The sequence below is a fragment of the Megachile rotundata genome, chromosome 4 (genome assembly GCF_050947335.1).
Source record: "Megachile rotundata isolate GNS110a chromosome 4, iyMegRotu1, whole genome shotgun sequence".
NCBI lineage: Eukaryota > Metazoa > Arthropoda > Insecta > Hymenoptera > Megachilidae > Megachile > Megachile rotundata.
Window position 1 is genome coordinate 13,627,480 of NC_134986.1, and position 23,631 is coordinate 13,651,110.

Below are 23,631 nucleotides of genomic sequence, written 5' to 3' on the forward strand. Positions count from 1 at the left end.
AGGGACGGATAAAATATGTTATCGACCGAAATCATTCTTTGGTACTTTTTGTTCATTTTTTTCTAATGACATTTTTTCACTTTCTTGTGATGTAAATGAAATGATCGAATTCCTAAATTTTTAACAGTTTATATTTCCGCGTATTAAAATTCCTAGATCTTGAAAGTTATAAATTATTGAATTTCCGAATCATCAAATTCTTAACTTTGCAAAAGCTGAAATTCAAAAATTCTCAAGTCTTCGAATTTTCAAATTCCCGAATCTCGAGATTTTCAAATGTCTAAATCCTTAAATTTTCAAATTTATGGATTACGGCGCCTTCGCGTAGTGGCGCCCCAGGCTATCACCCGCTCCACCCGTATATTCCGCCGGCGCTGCGGAGGCGTCAAAATGATAGGAGAGGGCATGGGGATCGGATCGTGGTGAGCTACGCAGGAGATGTCGACAAGATGACAGCGGCCGTATGACGCCCGTTTCGTTGATTCTTGACTACAAATCACGCATGTACTACGAAAGAAAATCGTATCGCAAATAAAACGAACGACTTATGCCTCGTTACGGTGCCAGCTTTACTTTACTGGAATTTCTGTCTCGAAACGAGATCGTAATCGAACGAATTCGGGTGAGAACCGCGATCGCCGCGCCCGTGCAATGTACACAGCGGCCTGAATCCTGCTCAAAATCGTCATCATCCCCGAGGAGTCTTTTCCTTCAACGTCGTGGAGTGAAGTGATGAGCGTTTTCGGGGATTTTCAGCGTGTCTGGGTACAAAGATTCCCGGACAGCGCCTTGCCGGCGGCTTGGGAGGAAGACGTCAGGGCCAACCTAGTCAAGCATAAACAGAAGGTAAAAACCTACTCCTAACTCATATTTTCATCTTGTAATTGTTCTAACAAAGCCTTGTCTTAAACGTAGTTTCCAAACTTTTACTATAATGTGATTTATTAGGAATTCTTTGTTGAGTATTATAAGTTACAGATACTGGAACTGTATGATACAACTCTGCATATTTTGAATTGGACACAGATTATTGCAGAAAGTTTATGCTCTAAATAATAATTAGATATTTGAAATCAGTGAACAAGCTATATATATTTTAAGTAAATTAACATGTTATTTTGATAATTACTTAATGAGATGTAATTTAAAAATTTGAATTTTGCAGCATTATTGTTTAAATTTCTTTTTTAAAAAGATTGTCCAATATACTTTTAAAGAAATTTGTACAATAAATTAAGTTCTGACTATGTGAACTTTCCTTGTTGCTGAGGTAACAGGAACTTTATTTCATGAGTCATCTTGCTCAACTAGGAAATTAATTTAATTCATATTTGAGCGAGGTTAATGTTTGAAATATAATGCAGGTTTTAACTATTTGAAATTTGTATTTTATAACAATATTTTTATTTTAATTTCAACAGGAAATTGAATCATCAAATGTCTACTAAATGTCATATTAAGAATCATAATTCTGGTTACTAAATTTCATAATCTGGTTCGTCCTTAATGAATCATCATCTGGTTATCTTGCTGTTATCATGAACATATTCTATTTACATTATTGTTGTTTCATGATACAAATACACAAAGAATATTTATGAAAAGGTTTAAATTGTGAATGGGTTAACATGTTGTTATTTTTGTAGGTAACAGCTTTGAGGGAAGAACTTGAAAAAGAAGAATTTTATGTGGAATATTTGGAAAGATTATTAGCTGATGTTGAACGTCACAAACAGTTGGCAAATAGTAACACAGCAACTACACCTGAGAAACAGCAACTTGCAGAATCTCATAATCAGAATGCTTGTCAATCGGAAAACAGTATATCAGATTCAACAAAATTGTCTAGAGTTAACCGTGTGGAACCATCAGCTCCACCACTTCCAGTGCGCGAGGATATAAGTAAATTTCAGGACAAATGTGTTTCTGAGTTGAGTTCTACTCTTAGTACAAGCAAAAGGCCCAAAAGTGAGATACCAAAAAGTCCTGATAAAGTGCCTGAACTTAGAAGAAACAGTGATCCAGATGTGCCAAGTAATTATGTCACTGTAATTGAAGTAACAGGAAGCTCAAAGAAAGATAAAAATGAGGAATCTCTTAAGGAAGAGGATGAGAAAGGTGTTTGTTATATATTAATTTTGTACCTATGTTCAGTACCTTTTATGCTTTTATTTAATAAACAGATCTGGAGAATGCAATTAATGAAGATGGAGAAGATGGTGATGCTGAAGCATCTGAGGAGGAACCTTATTATGATTCTGTAGCTGTAGATCAAGCAGGAGAATATATATATATTGGTCCCAATCGTGTCCCACCAGTTGGAAACAATAATGGCAGTAGAGCACCACCAAAGAGACCACCTTCCCTTCCAGATTCACCAGGAACTCAGAGTAACTATGTCAACATCGATTATTTTATACAGTAAGTTATGTTAAGTATTTTATATAATCTGATATCATTTATTTAATCTATATAAGAAATATGTGATTATGATAGGTAAAATTATATGTAAAAACTATTTCTAGACATCGGGCGGCAATGGATAGCGAGGATGAAGAAGGTGCAAGCCCTGCACCAACGATTTTATTGCGCGCTTTTAGTACCGATAACGAAACTGGTAGTAGTGATGCAGAACCTTTAAGTTTAAGCGAAGGTAGTTTAGAATCGCCGACGCCAACTACACCTCGTCGACAAGAGAAAAGTAAAGATCGTGAGGATGATAGAACGTCTATGATTAAGTGTATTGTAAACTCGGTAGTAGAAAGTGAGACTATATATGTTGAATGTTTAAACGTGATGTTACAAGTATGTCGTTTGTTTATTTATTTAAATACAATACAAGAATATTAGAATTGTTACTAAATATATTCTTTTTTTCAGTACATGAAAGCTATCAGAGCTACATTGACAACATCACAACCTGTTATTTCAGAAGATGAATTTGGCACAATGTTTTACAAAATTCCAGAACTACATGCTCTACATCAAACATTTTTGGATGGTCTTAGAAAGAAATTAGAAAAGTGGGATAACAAAACTACCATAGGAGAACAGTTTAAAGTAAGGAATAAAAAAAATAAAAAAATATATTGGTGTCAGAAGTAAACAATTTATTTTATTCTTTATTAATTGTAACATGAAGGTGATGGCCAGCAATATAGGGTTATATGGAGCGTTTTTACATAATTATGCACGCGCTACTGACACCGTGCGAAGGTGTTCTGCACATTCTACTCAGTTTGGTGAAATTACAAGAGATATACGACTTAGAGGTTTTCCCAAAGGGCCAGGTTTATCTCTCGAAGATCTTCTACATAAACCAGTAGCTCGAGTTCAGAAAAACGCCTTAGTATTGCATGTAAATATCTCAGTTTACATATATATACTTTCTTGGTTATTTAGTTATGTTTATAAACATAGGTGTACATACTTCATGGACAAATGGATAACTCGTGAAAATGATGTGGAAATGTACTTAGTTTTATCTTATCTTAGTTCGCACTGATAATTCTGTCTCAATTGATTATAGGATCTTCTTAAGCACACACCAGTGAATCATGCAGATCATGCACCACTTTCAGAAGCTCTTGCTATGACTAGAAATTTCCTAGACGAATTTAATATTATCCAAACGAAATCGATGTTTCCGGTAAGAAAGTATTAAGTTAATCCAAATTATCGTCGGTTTAAATACGCGTGAGAAAAAAATATTGTTATTTTTATTTCAGAGTCATGATAGAGCACAACGAAGATTAGTGAAAAATTCATTTGTAGTGGAATTATCTGATGGTCATAGAAAGTTGAGACACCTTTTTCTTTTTAACGACGTAATTGCCTGCGCTAAATATAAAGCTTCTGGTAGAGACAAATTTACATTTGAATTGAAGTGGTATGTGCCAGTTGCGGAAGCAGTGGTGACAGAGGATGGTGTTGAACCGCGGGAGACTAGTCCAGCTAACGTTGTAGCTTTGAGGTATATTGACAAATATGTTTATATACTTGTTTATGTCAATTAATGGTGTGAATTTCATCTATATTTTCAATAATTAGATCACAAGCATGTACTGTACGTGATCAGATTTTATGGGAAGAACGAAATGACGAGAAACGAATCAGACTTGGTAGTAGAGGTTCAGAAAAGAACAGGAAGAAACTTGCTGAGCTCGAAGCTCAGTTAGTATTAGCATCTCCAAATTTAGTATTACGTGTTGCGCATAAGAGTCAACATCGAGTACAAAATTCGTACACATTCTTTCTATCCAGTGAATTTGAACGTTCTCAATGGGTTGAAGCGGTGGAGGCATTGCAACAGGTAATGCGTTCCCATATGTACCTAGATAAGTCAAAGGTGCGTAATTTAAACATTTTGAATAAATAAGTAAAATAAAGATAATTAATAATGCACTTTTAATTAAATCCAACACGAGGATGCAAGTAAAAATATATTGACAAAAGTTATGTTATTAGTAAAAGCAAAATAAATGTTAACTCTGATTTTCTTTCACTTTTCAGGGTGGCCAACCTCCTGGTCCACTACCTTTATCAATGTACGAATTACAAGCTTGGGTCACTGCTTGCCGAACTTATCTTCAAACAGATATGGGCAGTTATTTATTAAGATCAGGGCGTGACGAAAGCCTATTACTAGGTGATCTTCATTTAACTTTACTTGGTTTAACACCACCAGGTTTAGATAGAGTAGGAGATCTTTATATTATCGTGGAGGTCGACAGTTATGGACACTATTTTAAACGAGCAAGAAGTCGAGTTGCAAGGGGTCAAGCACCAACATGGGGTAAAATTTTATTTTAACAGAAAATAATTAGAGAAATATCAAAATTTTTAATTTGATTTTAACTTTTCATTTTCAATAAAGGTGAAACATTTGTTGTTGAGCTCGAGGGAAGTCAGAACGTTCGAATTTTATTGTATGAAGAATGCGGAACTCGTTCCGTATTGAGAGGCAAATGCATACAAAGATTGAGCAGGTCTTGGCTCCAGTCAGATCAAGTAGAGAGGTCGTTAAATTTAGGACCAGCTACTTTAGACGTAGCTCTTCGTTTCGTTCCAAGTGAAGTAACATTAAGACGGGTACCCTCTGCTAAACCTCAGGGTTTATTTGGAGCTAAGATTCAACAAGTGTGCAAGTATGTCTTCCAACATTTTTATAATTTATATCTTTTTATGTACATAAAAATTAATATGTATATTTTGTACTTAGGCGTGAAAAACGTGATGTTCCCTTCATTATAACAGCATGTGTCAGAGAAGTAGAAAGGAGGGGAGTCGGAGAAGTGGGTTTATATCGCGTTTCTGGCTCAGCTTCCGATTTGACGAAATTGCGTAAATCATTCGAGAGCAATTCATATGAAGCAGAACAATTACTTAAAGAGGTATTATAGAATTACGAAAATATTAATCAATTTTTATATGAACTGATTTACTTTCTTTTTATTTTTGTGTAGGTTGATGTTCATTCCGTAACAGGTGTGCTCAAGTTGTACCTTCGAGAAATGCCTGAAGCTCTCTTTACGGATGCTCTTTATCCATCATTCTTAGAAGCTTTCCAAACAGGCGAGTTATCAAAAGGTGCTGCTTTACGAAGAGTCTACGAAAGTTTGCCAGCCGTAAACAAAGCGGTTATTGACTTTTTGCTTACTCATTTGATACGAGTTAACAAACACGAGGCTCAGAATAAAATGTCTTTGCACAACTTGGCGACAGTGTTTGGACCGACGCTATTACGACCTGGAACGAATTCGCGATCCGACGCGAAGAGTCGAGATCCATTAGCCGCGGGCACTGTAGACGTGATGGCTCAGGCTGGTATACTTTACTGTTTCTTGCAGATGCATATGCAACAAAACAATCAGTCACTCTAGTCGAGAGGTTCTTGTTGATACATCGTAGCGTTAGTTGCTTTCTACGAGTTTGACGTTGAACTCGTAGCAACTTACGCTGGGATTGTAAAATTAACGATTTTTTATAATATATTTTATTAGTTTTGTGACGTATCGTTTATACAACGCTGACTTAGACGCATAAGTAGGAGCAGGCTTTGACGAAACCGATCGACGAAATTCCTCTTACATGTATTCGATCATTGGCGTAACTAGGATTTTTGTCTACGGTGGACCAGGACATGTAGCTTTATTACCATTTAATGAACTGCATCAGACACGATCTTTTGAAACTTTAGGAACTTTAAGATTTTGAAATTTGGGAGTTTGAAAGTTCTCACGAAATATATGAAATATTCTACGTCCTATGTCCCTCACACTACGTGTGTTGGGTCAGTCCATCTTTTTTAGGGAGAAGGTCCACCCAGGTCCATACCTAGTTACGCTAATGTATTTTTTATGCATACGAGTAACGTAGCAAAAAATGTGGTCTTGGAGTAGGTGTACCGGTCACACTTCGAGCTCCGTAATATATATTTTATATTTATATTTCCCTGAAGTCCTAGCTACGATAATTTCTACGTGGTTCACGCGTAAAACGTTTCCATAAAAGCATGCGTTGAACAATTTCTCCCACAAAAACAAAAGAGAGAGAGAGAGAGAGAGAGAAAAGAAAAGAGAGACATAAACAAGGAAGTTTGGTCATTACGCATCCACGTTTTAGAAAATAAATATTTTTTTCCAATGGGGGCGTGTTCCTAGCAGAGAATCTAAATTTTTTTACACGATAACGTAACATACCCGTTGTATGTCCATGAGAATGCCCACGTATTCGAACGAATCACGTTCCTAAATATTTCAGGAAGCACGTTCCTTAAAATGTGCGAAACAATGCTTAACTAATATGAAGTATACTAGCTGTATTCCATTTGCTACTCAATATATATTGTTTCTAAGAAGATCACGTTTTTTCGCAAATTATGAACTGTTCTATTCTTCATATGGATACTTTGATGGAAATGCTCTCGATTTTTTGTAAAGAATATTGCGAAGTAAATAAGTAAGACCAAGTTTTTGATGTTTAAGCTGTGATTAGACTCATGTTTGCTTCCCTCTTTTATCCGGTACATACAAATAATTTTAATAATTGTATCTTCAATAATTGAAATACTTATTAACTTTAAAATATACGTACAATTTATACGTATAAGAATTTTCCTGATTGACATGGGCAACTTTTCTTTTAGTACCTAAAAATACATCATAATTTTAAACAGAGCTAGTTTAGGGAATAAAGTCTATGTTATAAAAATGTGATAAAGTATTCACCAATATATCTATTACACATTCCTTTGTTACGTTACCATTAAGGTAAACATTTATTATATTTGCTACTTTAGTTCCCTATTAATTTTCCTGCAGTCTAAATACAGCTTAATAAAGCACCAAAGAGAACGATTCTCTCTCATACATTCAATAGAGAACCATAGTTAACCCTTTGAAGCATTTTATTTTAAAATAATCAATCATTTTATCAGTGTCTAAAAAAATAAATGTTTATATTGTATCATGTACTGAGTATCTATGTTGCAATATTATTAGGAATGTGCGATATTCAATTTGAGCTCGAGTCGTGTCGGTTAAAGTCTGATGAGTTGTCCGACATAAACACAAATTCGACTAGCACGATTATTTATGAATTTGAAAACTTTAAAATTCGAGTCAGTTCGATTTTATCCGAACATAATCGACTTTTCCCTACCCGACCCGACAGCTCAGCTACCCGCCACATTCGATTATCCTCATATCTCTAAATATTACTAAACTGTATTTTTCTATTATTACAGTATATAACGAATTTGTATTCGTCGTAACTTTTACAGAATCGTTCTCTGTGAACATAGAATGGGTACTGTGCTCTAGACATCTTTGCTTCAAAGGGTTGAAACGACGAAAAGCACGTTTGGCAGTACAAATTTAATACTCGATAGAATCCCGCATTATATGCTAGGACGTTTATGAGCTACATTGTAATCAAGATTAAAAGACAAGTCTGACAAGTGTTCGATAAACAAAATGAAAAAAGGAATCGTACATGAATATTAAATGAAATGAAAACAAAAATTAGGAGAAAATACAAAATCGTGCTAAGGTACTTCCTCGGAAGTGATCTTCGTGCTTTGAACGAAGGCAACTATCGTATGCGTGGTCACAGCGTGCGCGTGTGAATGTATGTGTGTATTTGTAACCCGCTCATGTGTATTATATCGTAAATATTGGATAACTTTAATTTTTATATCGCATTTAGCGTTAAGACGCGTTCCTCTTTTGTACATTTGTGAAACGTGTAAAGACAAAGTTTCCGCTATTGCGATTAACATTATTATTAGCATAACTATTATTATTTTTATTATTCCGTACTATACAGTTAACAATTTTCATAGAGCAAGTATTTGTTAACGACGTTCGATTAAACTTAGCTTACTCGCAGCAAGACGATGTACTGCCAAAAAGAACCCTTAAAGTGCATAAATATACTGGAGGTTTATAAACTTTTACATCGAAAGTATTTATCGTCATCCCGTGGTATATTTTAACCAGTGACGTAACTAGGATCTTTGATCGGTGTGGTCCAGGTCATAGTAACATTTGGAAATATGAAAATTCTTAATATGGAATATATGAGCTATTATGAGTGAGGTCCATCCTGGTCCTTACCTAGTTACTTCAATGATTTTAACATTTTTTTATTTTCCCTCTTTTCTTCTACTTTAACGCAAAGTATTTTACATTCAAGCACACTGTATTGTAACTAGACTTGCTGTTTTATTTTACAAAGCTATATTCTTTTAAGCAGGATGAAAATATACGACGACCTTGGAAGAATATATTGGCAATAAAAAACGTGTAATGAAATATCTGTCATTTTAATGGAAACTAATGTAAATCGACATTTCGATAAGTTTCGTTTTATTTTTTCATTTTCAGGTTTAAATATGACATTTACCGGCCTTAGTGGGTTTCAAAATACTAGATACTATTCGACAGAGAAAGAGATTTACATAGAATTAGTTTCTTGGTTCAAAAACGAAGTTGGACAATTTCGAGCTGGAGGAGCCAGAGGTAGCTTGACGGGTGTCGCTGCTATGTTATCCCATAATCCAGGAAGTCGAGATCCGTCTGATCCATTGCATTGCATCCCTAATTAGCCACAATTTAGTTAGCGGAATGTTGATGAATAAATATTAATAAATTAAAAAATTATCAACCTAATGGAGCAGCCTCGTAAAGATCATGAAGAGCTTGTACACGGACTTTAGTCCACTCGATGCTTTTATAATTCGTAGAAATTCCTTCGTCCACACTGGTTGGCTGACTTTCCCATTCTTTCATATATCGGAAATACGTTCTCAAAGCGTCGTCACTTATCGCGCTCTTACAGACTTCTAGCCTAGCATTCGGATAATAATGTATGTAATTTACACACATTTCATCCGAGATGGCGAATCCACCCAGCGTAATATTTTTTCTGTCTATTGTGTTATACGTACAAGTCGTTATCAACGAATCACCCTGTAATTCATAAGACAATTCGTAGTAAATCATAAGCAACGTGAAGCATCAGATTCTTACAGGAAGGATGGTGACTGGTTTAGGCAAAAGTCGGATCTCTTGAAAATGAGTGGAATAATGATTATCGTAATTTAAAAGAGGCAATTCTTCTCCGTCCCTGATGTGTCGAGTTACAACTTTTGTTCCTGTTAAATGCGTATGAAGTTGGGAACCAAATATGTGAATACCCTGTTGAGGAAGACCGACGCCTGTGCACTCCTGTATGCAGTGACCCGACAAAGTGAATGCTTCCTACAAGAGTAATAATTTCAATTCAAGCTTCACTATAATTGTTTTATGCTCCATGTTACAATCATTTATTACTTGTTGCGGTGGAATTGCCATTTTATCAGTATACTCTAATCCCAGTTCGATCACTCCAGCGTCATATTTTCGAAGACTCTTTGTAAGAATAAAACGAATGCCTGAGGAATCGGTATGCCCATCCTGAAGCTCAGGATTGTTGTAATGCACTTCTAACATAACGTAAGGATTAAAATCCGGACCACCAATCGAGAGACCAGCTTCGTCTGGATAGACGAATGCATCTGCTCCCATTGCCCATGCTGCCAAAACTTTCTTACATATCTAGAAAAGATACATATGAAATGAAATAGTTTTAGAGATCTGGAATATCTACTGACAGTTTTTATTTCCAAATGATTTGAACCAAAGGTCCACATAATTTAGAAATAAATATCTTAACCGAATAATACCTGCGTCTTCTCTGGTCTATCAGTGCCGTCACACGGACCATTGTACATGGGGATTTCGAGATTCGCAGGTCCAGCACAATGGAAGACTTCCATATGATGTACCAAATGCTCATTGCCTGTTTGAATAACTGGGCCAAACTGAAGAATGTGATGTCTACGAATGAACAATTCGATTACAGTCTATCAATTATAATATGGTCACAGAATTAACTCACTTCTGAGCGAGAACGGCTGGCAATTTCTGAACACGGCACCAGTAAGTCGTTTCTTTATTCGGCACTTTCACTTGATCAGCCAGTATTTCAAAATGCCATGCGTTTGAAGGAAATGTTGGTTTTTTATGATGGACTCGAATCAATTCAGTCCTGGCCATACCGGAAGCTTCCGAGTCCGAGACTTGCAACCCAGCTAAAGAAGATAATGGTCCCACACCTTTCAGCCATACTAAATGCGTCGTGCCCCTCTAAAATTTATTTCATCTCTTTAACTGCTTAACAAAATATTAACATTAACTGTTAATTCAATATACCTCCATAATGTAATCATTTTCATCGCAAGTATCAAACTTTCTAGAAAATGTGAACTTTATTACGTTTCCTTTTCTTCTCCACGCAAAGTTATCACAATCTTGCTGCGAATCCAGGTTTAACTTTCCCTCTTCATTCGCCCATGCATCCTGAAGTTATAAAACAAAATGTAATGTAAATATATAAAAAATAGAGAGAATATAAATACCTGCAGCTGAATTTGACGGTGCCAGTCGACCCACAAGACGCAATAATCGGCCGGTTGCAATTCCCCATAGTTTGAGAAACCAATGGCAAACCAAGTATTGTCGGTACCTTTGTAATGAACTTCCGCGATTATGACTTCGCTCATAAAATCAACCCTGGTTCATTTCAAATTATGATTATAATCTTTTTGTTTGAAAACAATTATTATATAGTGAAAAAGGTACCTCCAATGAAAAGTAGCTGCCGAACCAAGTGGAACAGTATGAATGATGCTGTCTTCTGATGATTCTTCTTTGTCCTGATGATTGTGCAAAGATGTGCAGAATCCATTTTTTAAGAGTGCTAATATAATTAATAGGTATGCACCAAAAAACATTTTCGATTTTGCGAGTAACGATACTCGCAGTTTAAAAATTACTTAATTTTGTTCTGTGTATTTTTATAAGAGCATATGACTTTAGTTTCTGGATTAATACAAGTCTTTCGCTAACATTTTTATGATCCTTCACCATCCAGACGTTAATTTCTACTAAACGAATCTGAATGCGTCGGAAAGACGAAGACTTCGTACGAGACAGTTTTGCCGCCGCATCCTTGCGGCGCGCATGCGCGAAAGCGCCATCGCTTCAAAGCTGATTCTTCTTGTTAAAAAAAATGTTAATCGCGATTTATGGAGAATATATGATTAATAAAGTGTTTCAAAAAATTATAAACCGTGTGTGCAAATTATTTGTTAATTATAATTTTGTGGATTTTAAATGTTCGAAGTTTAAGTATTGCTTCGGCATGCGCGGAACTAAATGTTCGAAAGTAAGTTTATCAAAGAACCTTTAATAGACAAAAGCAGAAGTCAGGTAATTTTAATAAATATCATATGTACAACTATCAAATATGCTTAATTTCATAGTTAGTATATAAATTATATAATACTAGCGTTAATATTCTAAGCCTCAACTTCATAAAATCCATCTTCCCACAATTACATTATTCTTGCTTAATCGATATCCGATTATCGAAGTCATCAGTTTCTAATAAACAGGAAATCATATCAGGTGAAATTATAAAACTCTTTAAGAACTCAAGCAGATAACCATTTATGATAAGAAAACGGTGCAGGAAATAAATGCGATAATTAAACATGGTTAAAAATTTAATTTCAGTAACAATGTATTAATGACTAATTAACTATATTCCTTTTTTTCAGTGACCTCTATAAGCATTTATTGAAAATGTGTCCTGATATGTATGCATCATTATACGCATTTTCTAGGTTGATAAAAGAAATTCCGAAGCCCGAGAAAATATCTTAATAATCAAATACCAGAGGGCGCAATATTGCATTCCAAAGACGCGCGTGCTTCTTGTCTCGACCGCAATCAAGAAATTCCGTGGCTCTTATTGCGCGCGCAATTTTCGACAAATGCTTTATTTAACGCGGGTGAATAATAACATTCATTTATTGGCACAACCAAGTAAGAACTGGTAAGGTTAAATACTTTTAAATCCCCAATTTCCAAATTTGGGAAAACTTCGGGAAACTGTGAGAACGGTTTTTGTCGACTGGAACGAAAAATTTTGACAGTTTCAAAAGTGTGTTGTTCGCCGGAGAGATGACACCGCTAATTACATTTTCGTAAGAATTCAATTAATTTTGATTTTATTGGTTAATGTACTATATATTAATTATATGTTTATTAATATTGATTTTATATTGTTTGCAATATATTCCATGGGTCCAAAGATGCTAATTATGTCTCCAAACAGTTCGCACACTGTACTTGTCGATGATATAGGGATTGACATAAGAATGGCAACAAATTTTCTTTCAAATCGCCAACAACCATTCTCATATCTTCTTTTGCAAAAGGAGATTATTTACAAAATAATAAATAAATATTTTCCATAGGTCTTATGAAATTTATTGATGAAAGAATTTTAATTGAACATATATTGTTGACTGTAAGTACAGTAAAAATATTATTACAAAGTTGAACTTTCAATAACCAGTGATAGATGGCGCCAAACCGCACTACATTAATGCATTCGATTAACGTATGATTCATTACACAATTGATGAAACTTTATTCCTACTATAATAATAATGTACAAACATGTACAAACCAAGCTATAATAATGAAATATTATTCCTAACAAGTATTGTATAACCTCGTTTCCTTTATTTCTTTTTAGAATGAAGAACTCGCATAGACGAACCTGTAAATAGGCAGCAGCTTATTGTGCGTTAGTTCTTTCTGAATAAGGGGAAGAGTTGAGCAACCTTCGGCTCTCAGGATCAATGAATGCATCAGCCCCTTTTATGGCCAGTGGTCGGTCGTGCGAAACCCTATGGTCAGGCTGCTCTCACGAATTTACAAACGCATACCGACTATCAGGTAGATTCTAGTAGACCGTCCTACCCAGAAACCTTGACTTTCCGATAGCTTCTACATTTAACAGTTATGTAGAACTTATCTATGTACTATACAAAGAATTATGACAGGTTAGAAGTTTCTAACACTTTGAAAGTTAATATATGGTGGGCTAATAAAATAGCACACTTTAGTGTCATATAACAATAAGTAAAATGAACTGAAATTAAATTAGTATTATGTTGGCCCTATTGAGGTTATAAATATTTAGAACATCCATCACGAACAATAGTATTTGGATTTTCTACTGTATTGGTTATAAGTAACATTCAAAAAGATATGGGACGTACATGTAATTTTGATTATTTAAAACATATGGTAGTTTCTTAATTGTTTCCAACAATGTGCGAACACGCCTGAAAGATAAGAGAATGATATATTTATTTTACTGAGAGTGTACTTAAGAATTATTGCAGGAAATATACCTCGGTTATCAATATTAACAGAAATCGTATATTGTATTGAACGTCGGGCAATCGCTGCTGATAAATGAAAAACCGTGTTCGAAGAAGTTTCTCTTTTTTACAATCGCAACATACACTTACAAATTATTTCAGTCCGTGTTAGACGATTATGCAATGTTGCGAAAGAATAGCGGCGAATTATAAAATATCATTAAATTATCCGTAACTATCCAGTTTATTCGCATGTTTGTTTCAAGGAAATAAGACAGAGAAATTTATTTTCAGATCTTTCACGGAAGATCGCGGACGGAGGAAAAGGAGCCAGTAAGTTGTGGATGCTGACGAGACTGGATTGAACTTAATTGAAAATTTTAATCGCTCGATAAACTAGAGGCGCCTAGGTTCTCATATTACGTAATTCACTCGTTAGATTGTTTCGACAAGCCTTGTCTTACAAACATGTACACACATGATTTGCGTTATATTGAAAAATCATGGGCGTCTTATCTTGTTATCGCATTTTACGGAATGTCACATTTCTCGGATAATAAAAGTGCCGACTTAATGAAAAAGACGCGAATGTTAGAGGATCGAGTTTCTCGAGTCGAAGGTCGAATATGGCTTCCGAATGATGAAAGGTTGATGACTTCTTATTCATATAGCTACTACTGACAGATTTAACGTTTTAAATAGTTTTAAATACGTATACACATCTAAATACAAATTCTGAAGATGTGGGAAGGTTTTCGAAACTAGAACTTTGACAGACCAGGTCATATCAAATTACTAATTTCAAAAGTGCGTCTCAGCCCATAACTGGTTAGGAAATTCCCATTATAATGTATTGTCGAGATTTTGTATGACACCCGGAATTTATTGCAATGATAACAATTCATCGACTTATCAAAGATAACCGAGCTATATGATTAAAATTATAATTAACACGTGCACTTCTAGGACTGTCTTAGAATTGTATGCATAATGACTGTGACTCTTGCGTCACCGGAAAATGTTATAATTCTTTTAAGAGACAATCACTAATCGTTTGCCCGGCTTGAATCGCTAACTGTATAATTAGTATCCGTTATGGTATAGTTATCGAGCAACTAAAATTTTCAATTACCTCCAATTAGAGCTTATTAACTTTGTACATTAGACGATTATTTCTCAACTTATATATTTGTAGTACAGTAATATAGATCAGCCATATTTAATTTGAATCTTGAACAACGCTGAAACGAAGACTATTTTTATTCTTTGGGTGATGGAAGTTCGTGCTCTGAATGAAAACTTGTTTGAAGCACTTGGACCAACTTGTTAAATTACTAGCATCGCAAAAAGAATACAAAGTTTACCGTTCCGGGAAAAATTCAACAAATATTTTTATGAATGATATATGATTCAATCTTCAAAATATTTTCCGGAGAATATGATACATAATTTTATCATCAATATTTATCGTGTTTTTATTGTTTGAACTATAAAGGTATTAATGAATGAAGATTAAGATGAATTTACTGAGAACAATTACAAAATAATCTGTCTATAATTCTGATAACGTTATCAACTTTAACAATTTCTATTCTCCAAAATTATTTGGATAGGTATATCTTGTATATTTGATTTACAGCTAATCTGCGATCTATACGACATATCTGGGAACACTTGCACCTTCATTGATAAAGTACCTTCATTCACCAATATGGAACTCGAAAGGCAGAAAGCGTTTTCTCATCGGTTCTCATCGGTAAACCATGTGTGTTATTAACTATTCTAAAGCTTACATATAATTATCGGCTGAAAGCTTTGATGATAGGCAATATATAAAATATATATGCCAATATATAAAAAAATATTATTTTTCATTTAGCTAACAGCACGCTATTTTCCAAGAAATGTCGTCACGCCGCAACAGCTGCAAGAAGTTGAAAGAACGTGCCGTCTAGGAAGCGAAAGCAAATTGATAAGAGAACGTATCAACCACGGTATTGTACAGTCAAGGGCAAATCTAATTTCCTTACGGAAAATATGACTGTCAAGTGGAAAATGCCTCCCTCTCGTTTATGCAGAGATTTTTGAAATTCAAGACACATCTTGGAATTCAGGGGTATAGGAATTCTGGAAGTCTAGAAACTTGGAACATAGGAAGGGGGAGATATTTCAAGACTTTTCTTAAGAGCTTACTTGATCTTATAGGGGTATGAGATTTTGAAGATTTGGGGTAAAAAATTTTGAGGAGTTTTGGAGATGGAAATACTTGAGAATTTATAAAGTTAATTTAAAATTCAGAAAATATAAAAATTGTAAACATTAAAAAATTTGAAGATGGAAGAATTGCAAAATGAAAAGAGGCCTATATTGCAGCCGAGTGTACGGGGCGCCTCAGCAACATGACCCAGCAGTGGTGACGACACAATAAAGGACGTCGACTCCGGTTGGCGCGAACGAAGGTGGGAAGGGAAGTGCAACTACTCGAAATTCTGAGGACGGGCTGCGGCTCCGTTCGGAGCGGCAGTCGGGAATCAGCGAGTGCACGCGCTTGGACTTCAGTGTCGGAGCAACTGGTCCACGTCGTAAAGCCGCGACAAAAAAGCACGTCAAAGGAATGTAATCTCCGTACGAATGACCGATCTTTTACCCGTCTACGACGCGCTTCAATTCAGACTTTCTCTATTGTCCACGGTAAGTAATATTAATGAAAAGACCGAACCGTGTGTATTTTCAACACGCGCCTCGTAGCGCGCGCACGCCCTGTTGAAATATTCTGCGAGTTGACGGATTACGCTCCACATTTGTGAAATCATTCAGTTTGCTTTTGCAGTTTCATACTCGCCTCTCTGACCATTTATGTAAAGAACCACGTGATACTTTATACGCTTAAGTAGATCTCTTTATGTTCTTTTTCTAATTTTATTTATAAATTCCCTGGAGGAAAATAGTCGCGCTATAGCATGCGCCTAAGCACGTGGTTCTGGTATTCGTTCCACTTTAATTATTATTTTAATACAGGCAATATGTATTATTAATAATTTTGAATTCTCAATTATTGACAATATTATAACTTTACTTATTAGGAAAATTTAATTTATATTTTTTAGTCGACTAAACTTAATTCTTGATATCTGAAATATATGTCATCGGTCTCATATTTTACGACTTCACGATCAACGTTTCTGAAATTACTCTGTTATCAGTTTCGTGTTTCGCAAACTGAGTGCGGAGTAGTTTGTCAGAATTTTGCATGAACTTTCTACGTCAATACAGAAACGCGTGTCCGAATCGTATTATTCTTGTATACATTGGTTTCGTTATCAGTGCGTTTCTGAACACATATGATTTCCTCAAAGTTCTTTTAAAATACGAAATCTGCAGGTGGAAGAATAATTATTATACATTCAAAACGATTAACATATTACGATGTATGTACCGAGTTTGCATCACTTTAATAAATATTTCATCGGCGTGTTTAATCGTTGCACACGAATGCTCTTGTTGCAACATGTTATGATAAAGAAGTCGAAGTAAACGCACTGATTTGATAGTTCAGTAAAACTTTTTTAATGGATTGCAAAATAATGAACAAAGAACGTAATCATTGTAAATTACTGCTTAAATTTTATATCTGAAACGAGTTTATCAGGAAACTACTTATAGCAGACCCGCATTCCTCATGTTAAGTGTACAAAAGGATTCTAATTTAACGACAGTGATCTTGAGATCATATAAGTACTTACACGTTCGATTTCCGGAATTCTCAGCTAACATTAACTGAGTCAATCAATTGTTCTTTTGTTAAGAAACCTTCCAGGAAGGTACAATAGTAATTAGAATACGTTTTTATCAACATTCTCTAACGTCAATTTCTTCGTCAACATTTTTTCACTACACATAAAAAACAGCCTGGTTAAACGTAATAATGATATGAAATAAAAGCGTGCAGATATAACAGCAATTTCAATGTGAATGTATAAGTAATCATTTACGATTGTTGATTATGAAAAGTTGATGTAAAAACTATACGTGTCTTTGATGAATTTTATTTTCTACGAGCAAGATATAAATTAAAGAATTTTATGCAACTGCGATCTACATGAATATGCATTTAGAACAGTACATTTTTTCTTTATGCGACACGCCTAGGTTTCTCAGGAAAACTGTTTCCGGTTCTGTGAAGAGTACCTTTGTAAACTGATTATGGTTTTTGCGAAAGCTTTAGTTTTTCTATTTTATATTAGCATTTATCTTAGACTTTCGCGAATGTGTTAACGTGTACATTACGTATATTATGTCGATTACGATATGACATTTGTGACTCATTTCGAAAACACTCATTACGATAGAACGGAAGGCAATATATATTTTCCTGCTTTAACTTTTTTTTATGTTCTTCATGGTTGACAGTTTGACAATTTTTATGAAATCTCATAATTTGAAAACGAGGTTACTCAAATTGTATTTGGAAATTTCTGTAAACTCTAAAAATAATTTGATGATACCGATACACAATAAATAAAAATAGAAATCATGTGTCTGAGTCAGAAATGTGTAGTAACTTTCGTTAAAGCATTATTCCAAGTTTCCATTTAAACCTACGGTTTAAATATAAAACATTTATTCTAATGAAACGTATTTTTGGCGACAGATAAAAAATGAAGCGATTATCGAATTAATTCAATGACATACGATATAACGAAAATATAGAAATATTTCTGAATTAAACAAAATGCTTTCTTTAAATTGTACGTCAGAAATCGGGTGATAACGTGTTCAAAGTGGAAATGTTATAAATCAGTTTATTTAATGTTAAATGTTAAAATATCCCACGTACCACTGATAGTAGAGTTTACGTAATCACGTCTCAGTAATAAGTATCACTGGTGCGTAGTGTCGAAGTATTGCTAAGTGCAAGTGTTCTGAAATGGAGAAACTTTCAAATGTAGAAAACTACAGGATAAAAGCTGGTAATTGAAAAACTTGAATTGGCTTATTTCCAGAAACCTTTACTGAAGAAACATCTTCAAAGTTGAATGTTTATTTGACTTCCGTTAACTTCGGTGATCCAAATATACATGAAAAATGAATTAGAAATTATGATTTTCGTTTTGCGAACCGAAACTGTAATGTTATTAAAACACCTTTGTGTGATGTAATAGTAATGAATTATTTTGTAGATACATTGTAAATTTTCTATCGTGATGCAACGTTAAAATTTTAATACCACAGCTTATGTTAGTACATAAGTGTTAAGCGGTACCGATAAGTGAAACTCATTAAACAAACGATAATTAAAATGACTAAATGTAACTAATTGCAAATATCAACGCAGAAATGACGGATCGTTCTGACCTCCGCCTTCCTCAATAATTTACATGTGTGTAATAACGTGTGAGGTTTTCTTATTTAGAATCATCTATCTACATGTCGATTGCTTCAGTAATAGCAAACTGTACTTGCACCGCGAATATTTTAATATTATCACTATTGTATCAATGATGTAAGCAATTAGTATTGCAATTAGTAAGCACGTACTGAAAACTTCGTATGGAAAATCAAATATAATTTAGGAAGTGTAAAAATTCAGAAATTAATGCAATGGAGGTAAAATTCAAACAATTTGTAACGCTTGAATTTGTCATTTTAAAACCATATTATTCTTTGCACTTAAAACTTCTTTCTTAATTTCTGAATTTATGTACAATTAAATCAGACTTGTAGCACCGGTCAGTGACCCCCATAACAATTAGGTTGTTAAAAAATCCGATATTTGTAATCGACACGTTAGTGTTCCGAAGTCAAAGTATACGTAAGTCCATAAGTCACTTTCGATATTAATAGTGGCATTACGTGTATCGCAAGTTTACCGATTTACTCACACTTATAATAACGAGTGCCAAATACCGTCCCACTAACTTGACCTTAACCTTCGTCTCCTTTGTTATATGCCAGTAGACAATAGAGAACATTAGTTCGTAAAACCGTCGATTAAAAAAAGCATAAATAACGCTGTTATACTTGATGAACAATGGAGTGTAGAATATACCATGAGACAAGTGTGATCCGGTTGATATGCGATCGAACTTGATTTTTCATCGATGCAGCCACAATTGATTCTGTCCTTGATTTCTTTCATAATTCGCTATGCCTTTGATATACTGATCGTTACGCGATAATCAAAACAGAACGATGCAAATAAAACCATGAAGATTTTCATCAGACTTTCATGAAGATTTAAGGAAGTTCAACTCTGATAATTATAAACAAAAACTATGTTATTAGGCAATATTTGACACATTGAATTGAATGATAGTTGTAGCGAAAGTTAAGATTTATATTCTATGTGATTGCCAATGGTTGTGCTGACAGTGGTTTTATTGTTTCAGTGATCACTGGACAGGCGCGTATTGGCAGCTGTTGAGAAACATCCAAAGAGGCCGAAGACCAGGCTTCTGTAATCGATGGGTTGAGAACGCAAAATTCGTGCTTTTCAGCTTTTCTCTTTTCTCGTAACCAAGGTGTATCGCTTACCGATGAGCCATGCTGAAGGTAGTAGGAGCCTCTTGGCTGCAGACACGCATCTCTACTTACATATTACTCGCCGTAGCTTTGCTAGGAATTGGAGCTATAATCCTCGGCGAATTCGGACAGTAAGCTCATCATTTCTTAACATTAGGCTAATCAACGCAGATACCTACTCACAAGCAAAGAGAAATACCTTAACTCTAACTTTTACAAATCCTCTAAGTCAGTGATGGATAAAGAATTCAAGAACACACAGAGCACACAGAGTAGTTCAAGAACCGACATGCAAAACATAAAAATTTAATAATTAAAGCTTTGAAAATTTTGAAACTGAGAAATTAGGGTTTTGAAAATTGATAACTTTAAAACTCGTTATCAAATTACGCCAATGAATCAAGCGTTATATGGTCATATATTTTGCTTCCCGTTCGCGATAGCTTCTGTCGTGATTGATACGCGTATGTAACGCGTGCTGCAAGTTACAAAGATCGGAAGTATCAGCACTTTAGTTGTAACAAGCTCGATGAGACTGGTCGCGAGTAAGGATTGAGTTACGCGATGTCTGCCATCTCAAGTTCGTCCTCCAGACTGAACTGTTCTGACAATGAATTGACGGCTAACGCACGATGAAAGTGCGTGTATAGGGTGTTCAAAAAGTTTTGGGGTCATAGTTCATTTGCATCGATCGCTCACGTATAGTTAGAGTTGATTGAACTGTGTGTGATATGTATTTTGTTATATTAGACACATAATAAGAATACTTAATACAACTCATGTTTTTCTAATTACTTATTATGTGTTAACAGTGTTGAACAAGATGGAACATATTCAGCTACTGTATTATGGAACCGCAAAGGAGGATACCGTATTGACTTTTGGGGCCAAGGCAACGATCTAACCGCCGTTCCATTGCATGCGGCTCGAGCGTACTATAAAACCGGAATTTTCGAGCATGGGTATAAAAATATTATCACACCTGTTGCATTCGTTGCAATTTCATTGACTTAACTAGTCAGTTGGTTCTGACTCGCGTGTAGTCATTCATGTAACCAGAGACCCGGCTGAGCCTCACTTGCTACATGTACCTTTCAAATTTTCAAATATAAAAATTAAGTACTTCTGGTTACACTGATACTCAAGACAGGGTCCCCATCAATCATTACAAGTAATTAGAAAAGATAAAAAGAGACGTTGATTAGTTAACGATTATCAAATGTTACAGGTGGTCATACATTGAAATCGAAACATCATCGAAGTATCCGGACACAGTGCAAGCATACGCTGCTGGACTTCTGGAAGGAAGTTTGACTTGGCAATTAATTCATCATCATTGGTACAACACCATAAGACCAGAATGCGAAGCGAAACCTGTGGAGTGCCAAAAGTTGACACGGTATCTTCGAGATAATACCGCTATCATTCGCGAACGCGCTGAACTCATGGAATCCACGGATCCATTTTGGCATATGGTACGATGATCGTATCAGTTATCGTAGATTACAAAAGTAATTTACTCGATTGAGTTATTAAGATTACATTTAATCATCAATAAATCAATGTTATTTTAGGTACGATTATTTTATACACAATTGGATGGCATGGAAGCTGGCTGGAAATTTGCTGTACGACGAAGCCGCGTGTCGGTTTCGCTTGAATCAGAAGATTTCTTATGGCTAGCTTTGGGATCCGATTTATCTGGTCTTCTACAAGCTTTTAATATTTCTGGTCCGCCCATGAGTTCTTCCATCTTTTTTAAATCGTTTCCAAGAGATCATTTGGAACCTTTGGTCGCAGTTGGTCATAACACTGCGGCATCGTAAGTTTCGTTTATTATCTTTATTATAGAATTTAGAATTTCGAGTACGTATTAACATAAGTTTTCATTTTTTGGCTGCAAGGAAAACGATAAACGTGGGTACAATTCCACTAATAATAAATTCCTCGAACAGATTTAAATAAATGTTATATAAAAAATGAGCGAGTTTATGTAAACAATTTTTGTTTGCTTTCTAGATACACTCAAATGTTGAGACTTTTAAAAAAATACACATTTGGCTATCATGTATTACCTGCAATAAAAACTGCCGCACTCGTTCCGAGTAGAACAATCGTAATGTCTTCCTATCCGGGGTCATTATCGTCCCGAGACGAATTTTATATGGTGCAGGGAGGAAATCGTGAACTGGTTGTTACCGGAACATCTATGGTTTCAACGAATTGGAGTCATTGGAACTTTTTACACTCCAAGGATCATGTATGATAATCAGTCATTACATTATTAACCATACATATACAAATAAAATCAGTAATTGCAATGTTATAGGTAATGCTAACCGTAAGAGTAATGACAGCAAATCGATTGGCAACGAGTGGTCAATCTTGGTTCAATACTTTATCTCATCAAAATGGCGGTGCTTCTGCTTTACAATGGATTATTTTTGAACCACGTTCAACGACAATGCTGTTAGTCGAACAATTACCAACCGTAACTGTTGCAATGAATTACACAGAGGAGTTTAAGAAAACAGGTTTTATATTCTGTGTCGGTGTGTCAAAGTTTCAGAATATCAATGACACCGTACAACATGCCAAGAAGGATGTGAACGATTCGATGATTCGTTTAGCACGTATACAAGGAAATATTACTACGTTAGAACAATTTCAAAACATGATGCGTGGGTGCAGCCAAGAAGATTGCACTGCCAGGGAAACTAATTTCAATACAGATCAGTTGCAGGCATTAACTTACCGAGGAGATCTAGAGGATGTCCCTTTACCATATGGTGTTATAGATACCAAAATTTTAGTAACCAATATTGATGGCTTCGAAAACTTTGAAGCTACTTCTGGACCAATTACATCACAATCACGAACCCCTTTTAAATGGTCTGCAACTTTTCCTAATATATCACATATAGGACATCCAGACACTTTCGAATTCGAAAGTGTTACACCCAGATGGGTCTGGATTTAATTAATAATATTAACACATTATAAATCTTTAAAAGTTTTTAAGCAATATGTACAAATTTGACATTCAATCAATTCGTTGCAACTGGATTTTACAATTTTTAAACAAAATTTTTAATAGCATTATTAAATCTTTTATTAATTAGCTGGCTCATATGTTAGCCACCTATGGTGAGATTTTATAAAATAAAGTTAAAAGATAAAAAATCTTTTTTTTTACCTAAATTACCTTCAAATACTCATCCTAATCTGTAGGTTTTCTACTGTATCAATTGAGACTGATATTGCATCGCAACGCTCTGGGTGGCAAAAGTAAAAATCAAAGATATTAATGCACATTTATTATT

The 23,631-nt window shown here is 34.9% G+C and overlaps 3 protein-coding genes and 1 long non-coding RNA gene across 5 annotated transcripts; 3 read left to right on the forward strand and 1 right to left on the reverse strand.

Annotated features, from left to right (window-relative positions):
- The first annotated feature begins 365 nt into the window (after positions 1-365).
- Positions 366-8,458, forward strand: RhoGAP1A (Rho GTPase activating protein at 1A). 2 transcript variants are annotated; one of them, XM_012286958.2, is made up of 13 exons: positions 366-846; positions 1,647-2,118; positions 2,184-2,421; positions 2,526-2,805; positions 2,881-3,060; positions 3,143-3,358; positions 3,530-3,649; positions 3,729-3,973; positions 4,051-4,348; positions 4,513-4,795; positions 4,877-5,147; positions 5,222-5,393; positions 5,466-8,458. In XM_012286958.2, the coding sequence occupies exons 1-13, from the start codon at positions 733-735 to the stop codon at positions 5,880-5,882; spliced, it is 3,306 nt and encodes a 1,101-aa protein (XP_012142348.1). In that variant the 5' UTR covers positions 366-732; the 3' UTR covers positions 5,883-8,458. The 2 variants fall into 2 exon arrangements, with proteins under 2 accessions (XP_012142348.1, XP_003704072.1); XM_003704024.3 differs by having other exon boundaries at positions 4,051-4,312.
- A 33-nt stretch (positions 8,459-8,491) lies between these two features.
- Tbh (tyramine beta hydroxylase) lies at positions 8,492-11,638 on the reverse strand. The gene is made up of 9 exons (XM_012286957.2): positions 11,187-11,638; positions 10,964-11,117; positions 10,758-10,904; positions 10,444-10,691; positions 10,229-10,382; positions 9,837-10,100; positions 9,534-9,764; positions 9,170-9,473; positions 8,492-9,101 (listed from the first exon to the last, which is right to left on the reverse strand). Exons 1-9 carry the CDS (start codon positions 11,336-11,338, stop codon positions 8,959-8,961), a joined length of 1,797 nt encoding a protein of 598 aa, XP_012142347.2. The 5' UTR covers positions 11,339-11,638; the 3' UTR covers positions 8,492-8,958.
- Positions 11,639-12,331: 693 nt separating this feature from the next.
- On the forward strand, positions 12,332-15,803 carry LOC143264380 (uncharacterized). The gene is made up of 5 exons (XR_013038102.1): positions 12,332-12,444; positions 12,869-12,921; positions 13,153-14,119; positions 15,426-15,551; positions 15,666-15,803. It is a non-coding gene; the product is annotated as an uncharacterized LOC143264380 (long non-coding RNA).
- Positions 15,804-16,283: 480 nt separating this feature from the next.
- On the forward strand, positions 16,284-23,493 carry lama (phospholipase B domain containing lamina ancestor). Its single transcript, XM_003704025.3, has 7 exons — positions 16,284-16,477; positions 20,176-20,439; positions 21,121-21,270; positions 21,537-21,783; positions 21,883-22,130; positions 22,328-22,568; positions 22,638-23,493. The coding sequence occupies exons 2-7, from the start codon at positions 20,330-20,332 to the stop codon at positions 23,286-23,288; spliced, it is 1,647 nt and encodes a 548-aa protein (XP_003704073.1). The 5' UTR covers positions 16,284-16,477; positions 20,176-20,329; the 3' UTR covers positions 23,289-23,493.
- The last annotated feature ends 138 nt before the right edge of the window (positions 23,494-23,631 follow it).

Excerpts from the sequence above, each read along its gene's own strand:
- Tbh (XM_012286957.2), bottom strand. The coding sequence starts at position 11,338 with ATGTTTTTTGGTGCATACCTATTAATTATATTAGCACTCTTAAAAAAT. Across the intron at positions 10,905-10,963 it reads ACCGTCAAATTCAGCTGCAG|GATGCATGGGCGAATGAAGA; the intron begins GTATTTATATTC and ends TTATAACTTCAG. Across the intron at positions 10,101-10,228 it reads ATAGACCAGAGAAGACGCAG|ATATGTAAGAAAGTTTTGGC; the intron begins GTATTATTCGGT and ends TATCTTTTCTAG.
- RhoGAP1A (XM_012286958.2), top strand. The coding sequence starts at position 733 with ATGAGCGTTTTCGGGGATTTTCAGCGTGTCTGGGTACAAAGATTCCCG. Across the intron at positions 2,806-2,880 it reads GTTTAAACGTGATGTTACAA|TACATGAAAGCTATCAGAGC; the intron begins GTATGTCGTTTG and ends TCTTTTTTTCAG. Across the intron at positions 3,359-3,529 it reads AAAACGCCTTAGTATTGCAT|GATCTTCTTAAGCACACACC; the intron begins GTAAATATCTCA and ends AATTGATTATAG.
- lama (XM_003704025.3), top strand. The coding sequence starts at position 20,330 with ATGCTGAAGGTAGTAGGAGCCTCTTGGCTGCAGACACGCATCTCTACT. Across the intron at positions 21,784-21,882 it reads CGGATCCATTTTGGCATATG|GTACGATTATTTTATACACA; the intron begins GTACGATGATCG and ends ATGTTATTTTAG. Across the intron at positions 22,131-22,327 it reads GGTCATAACACTGCGGCATC|ATACACTCAAATGTTGAGAC; the intron begins GTAAGTTTCGTT and ends TTTGCTTTCTAG.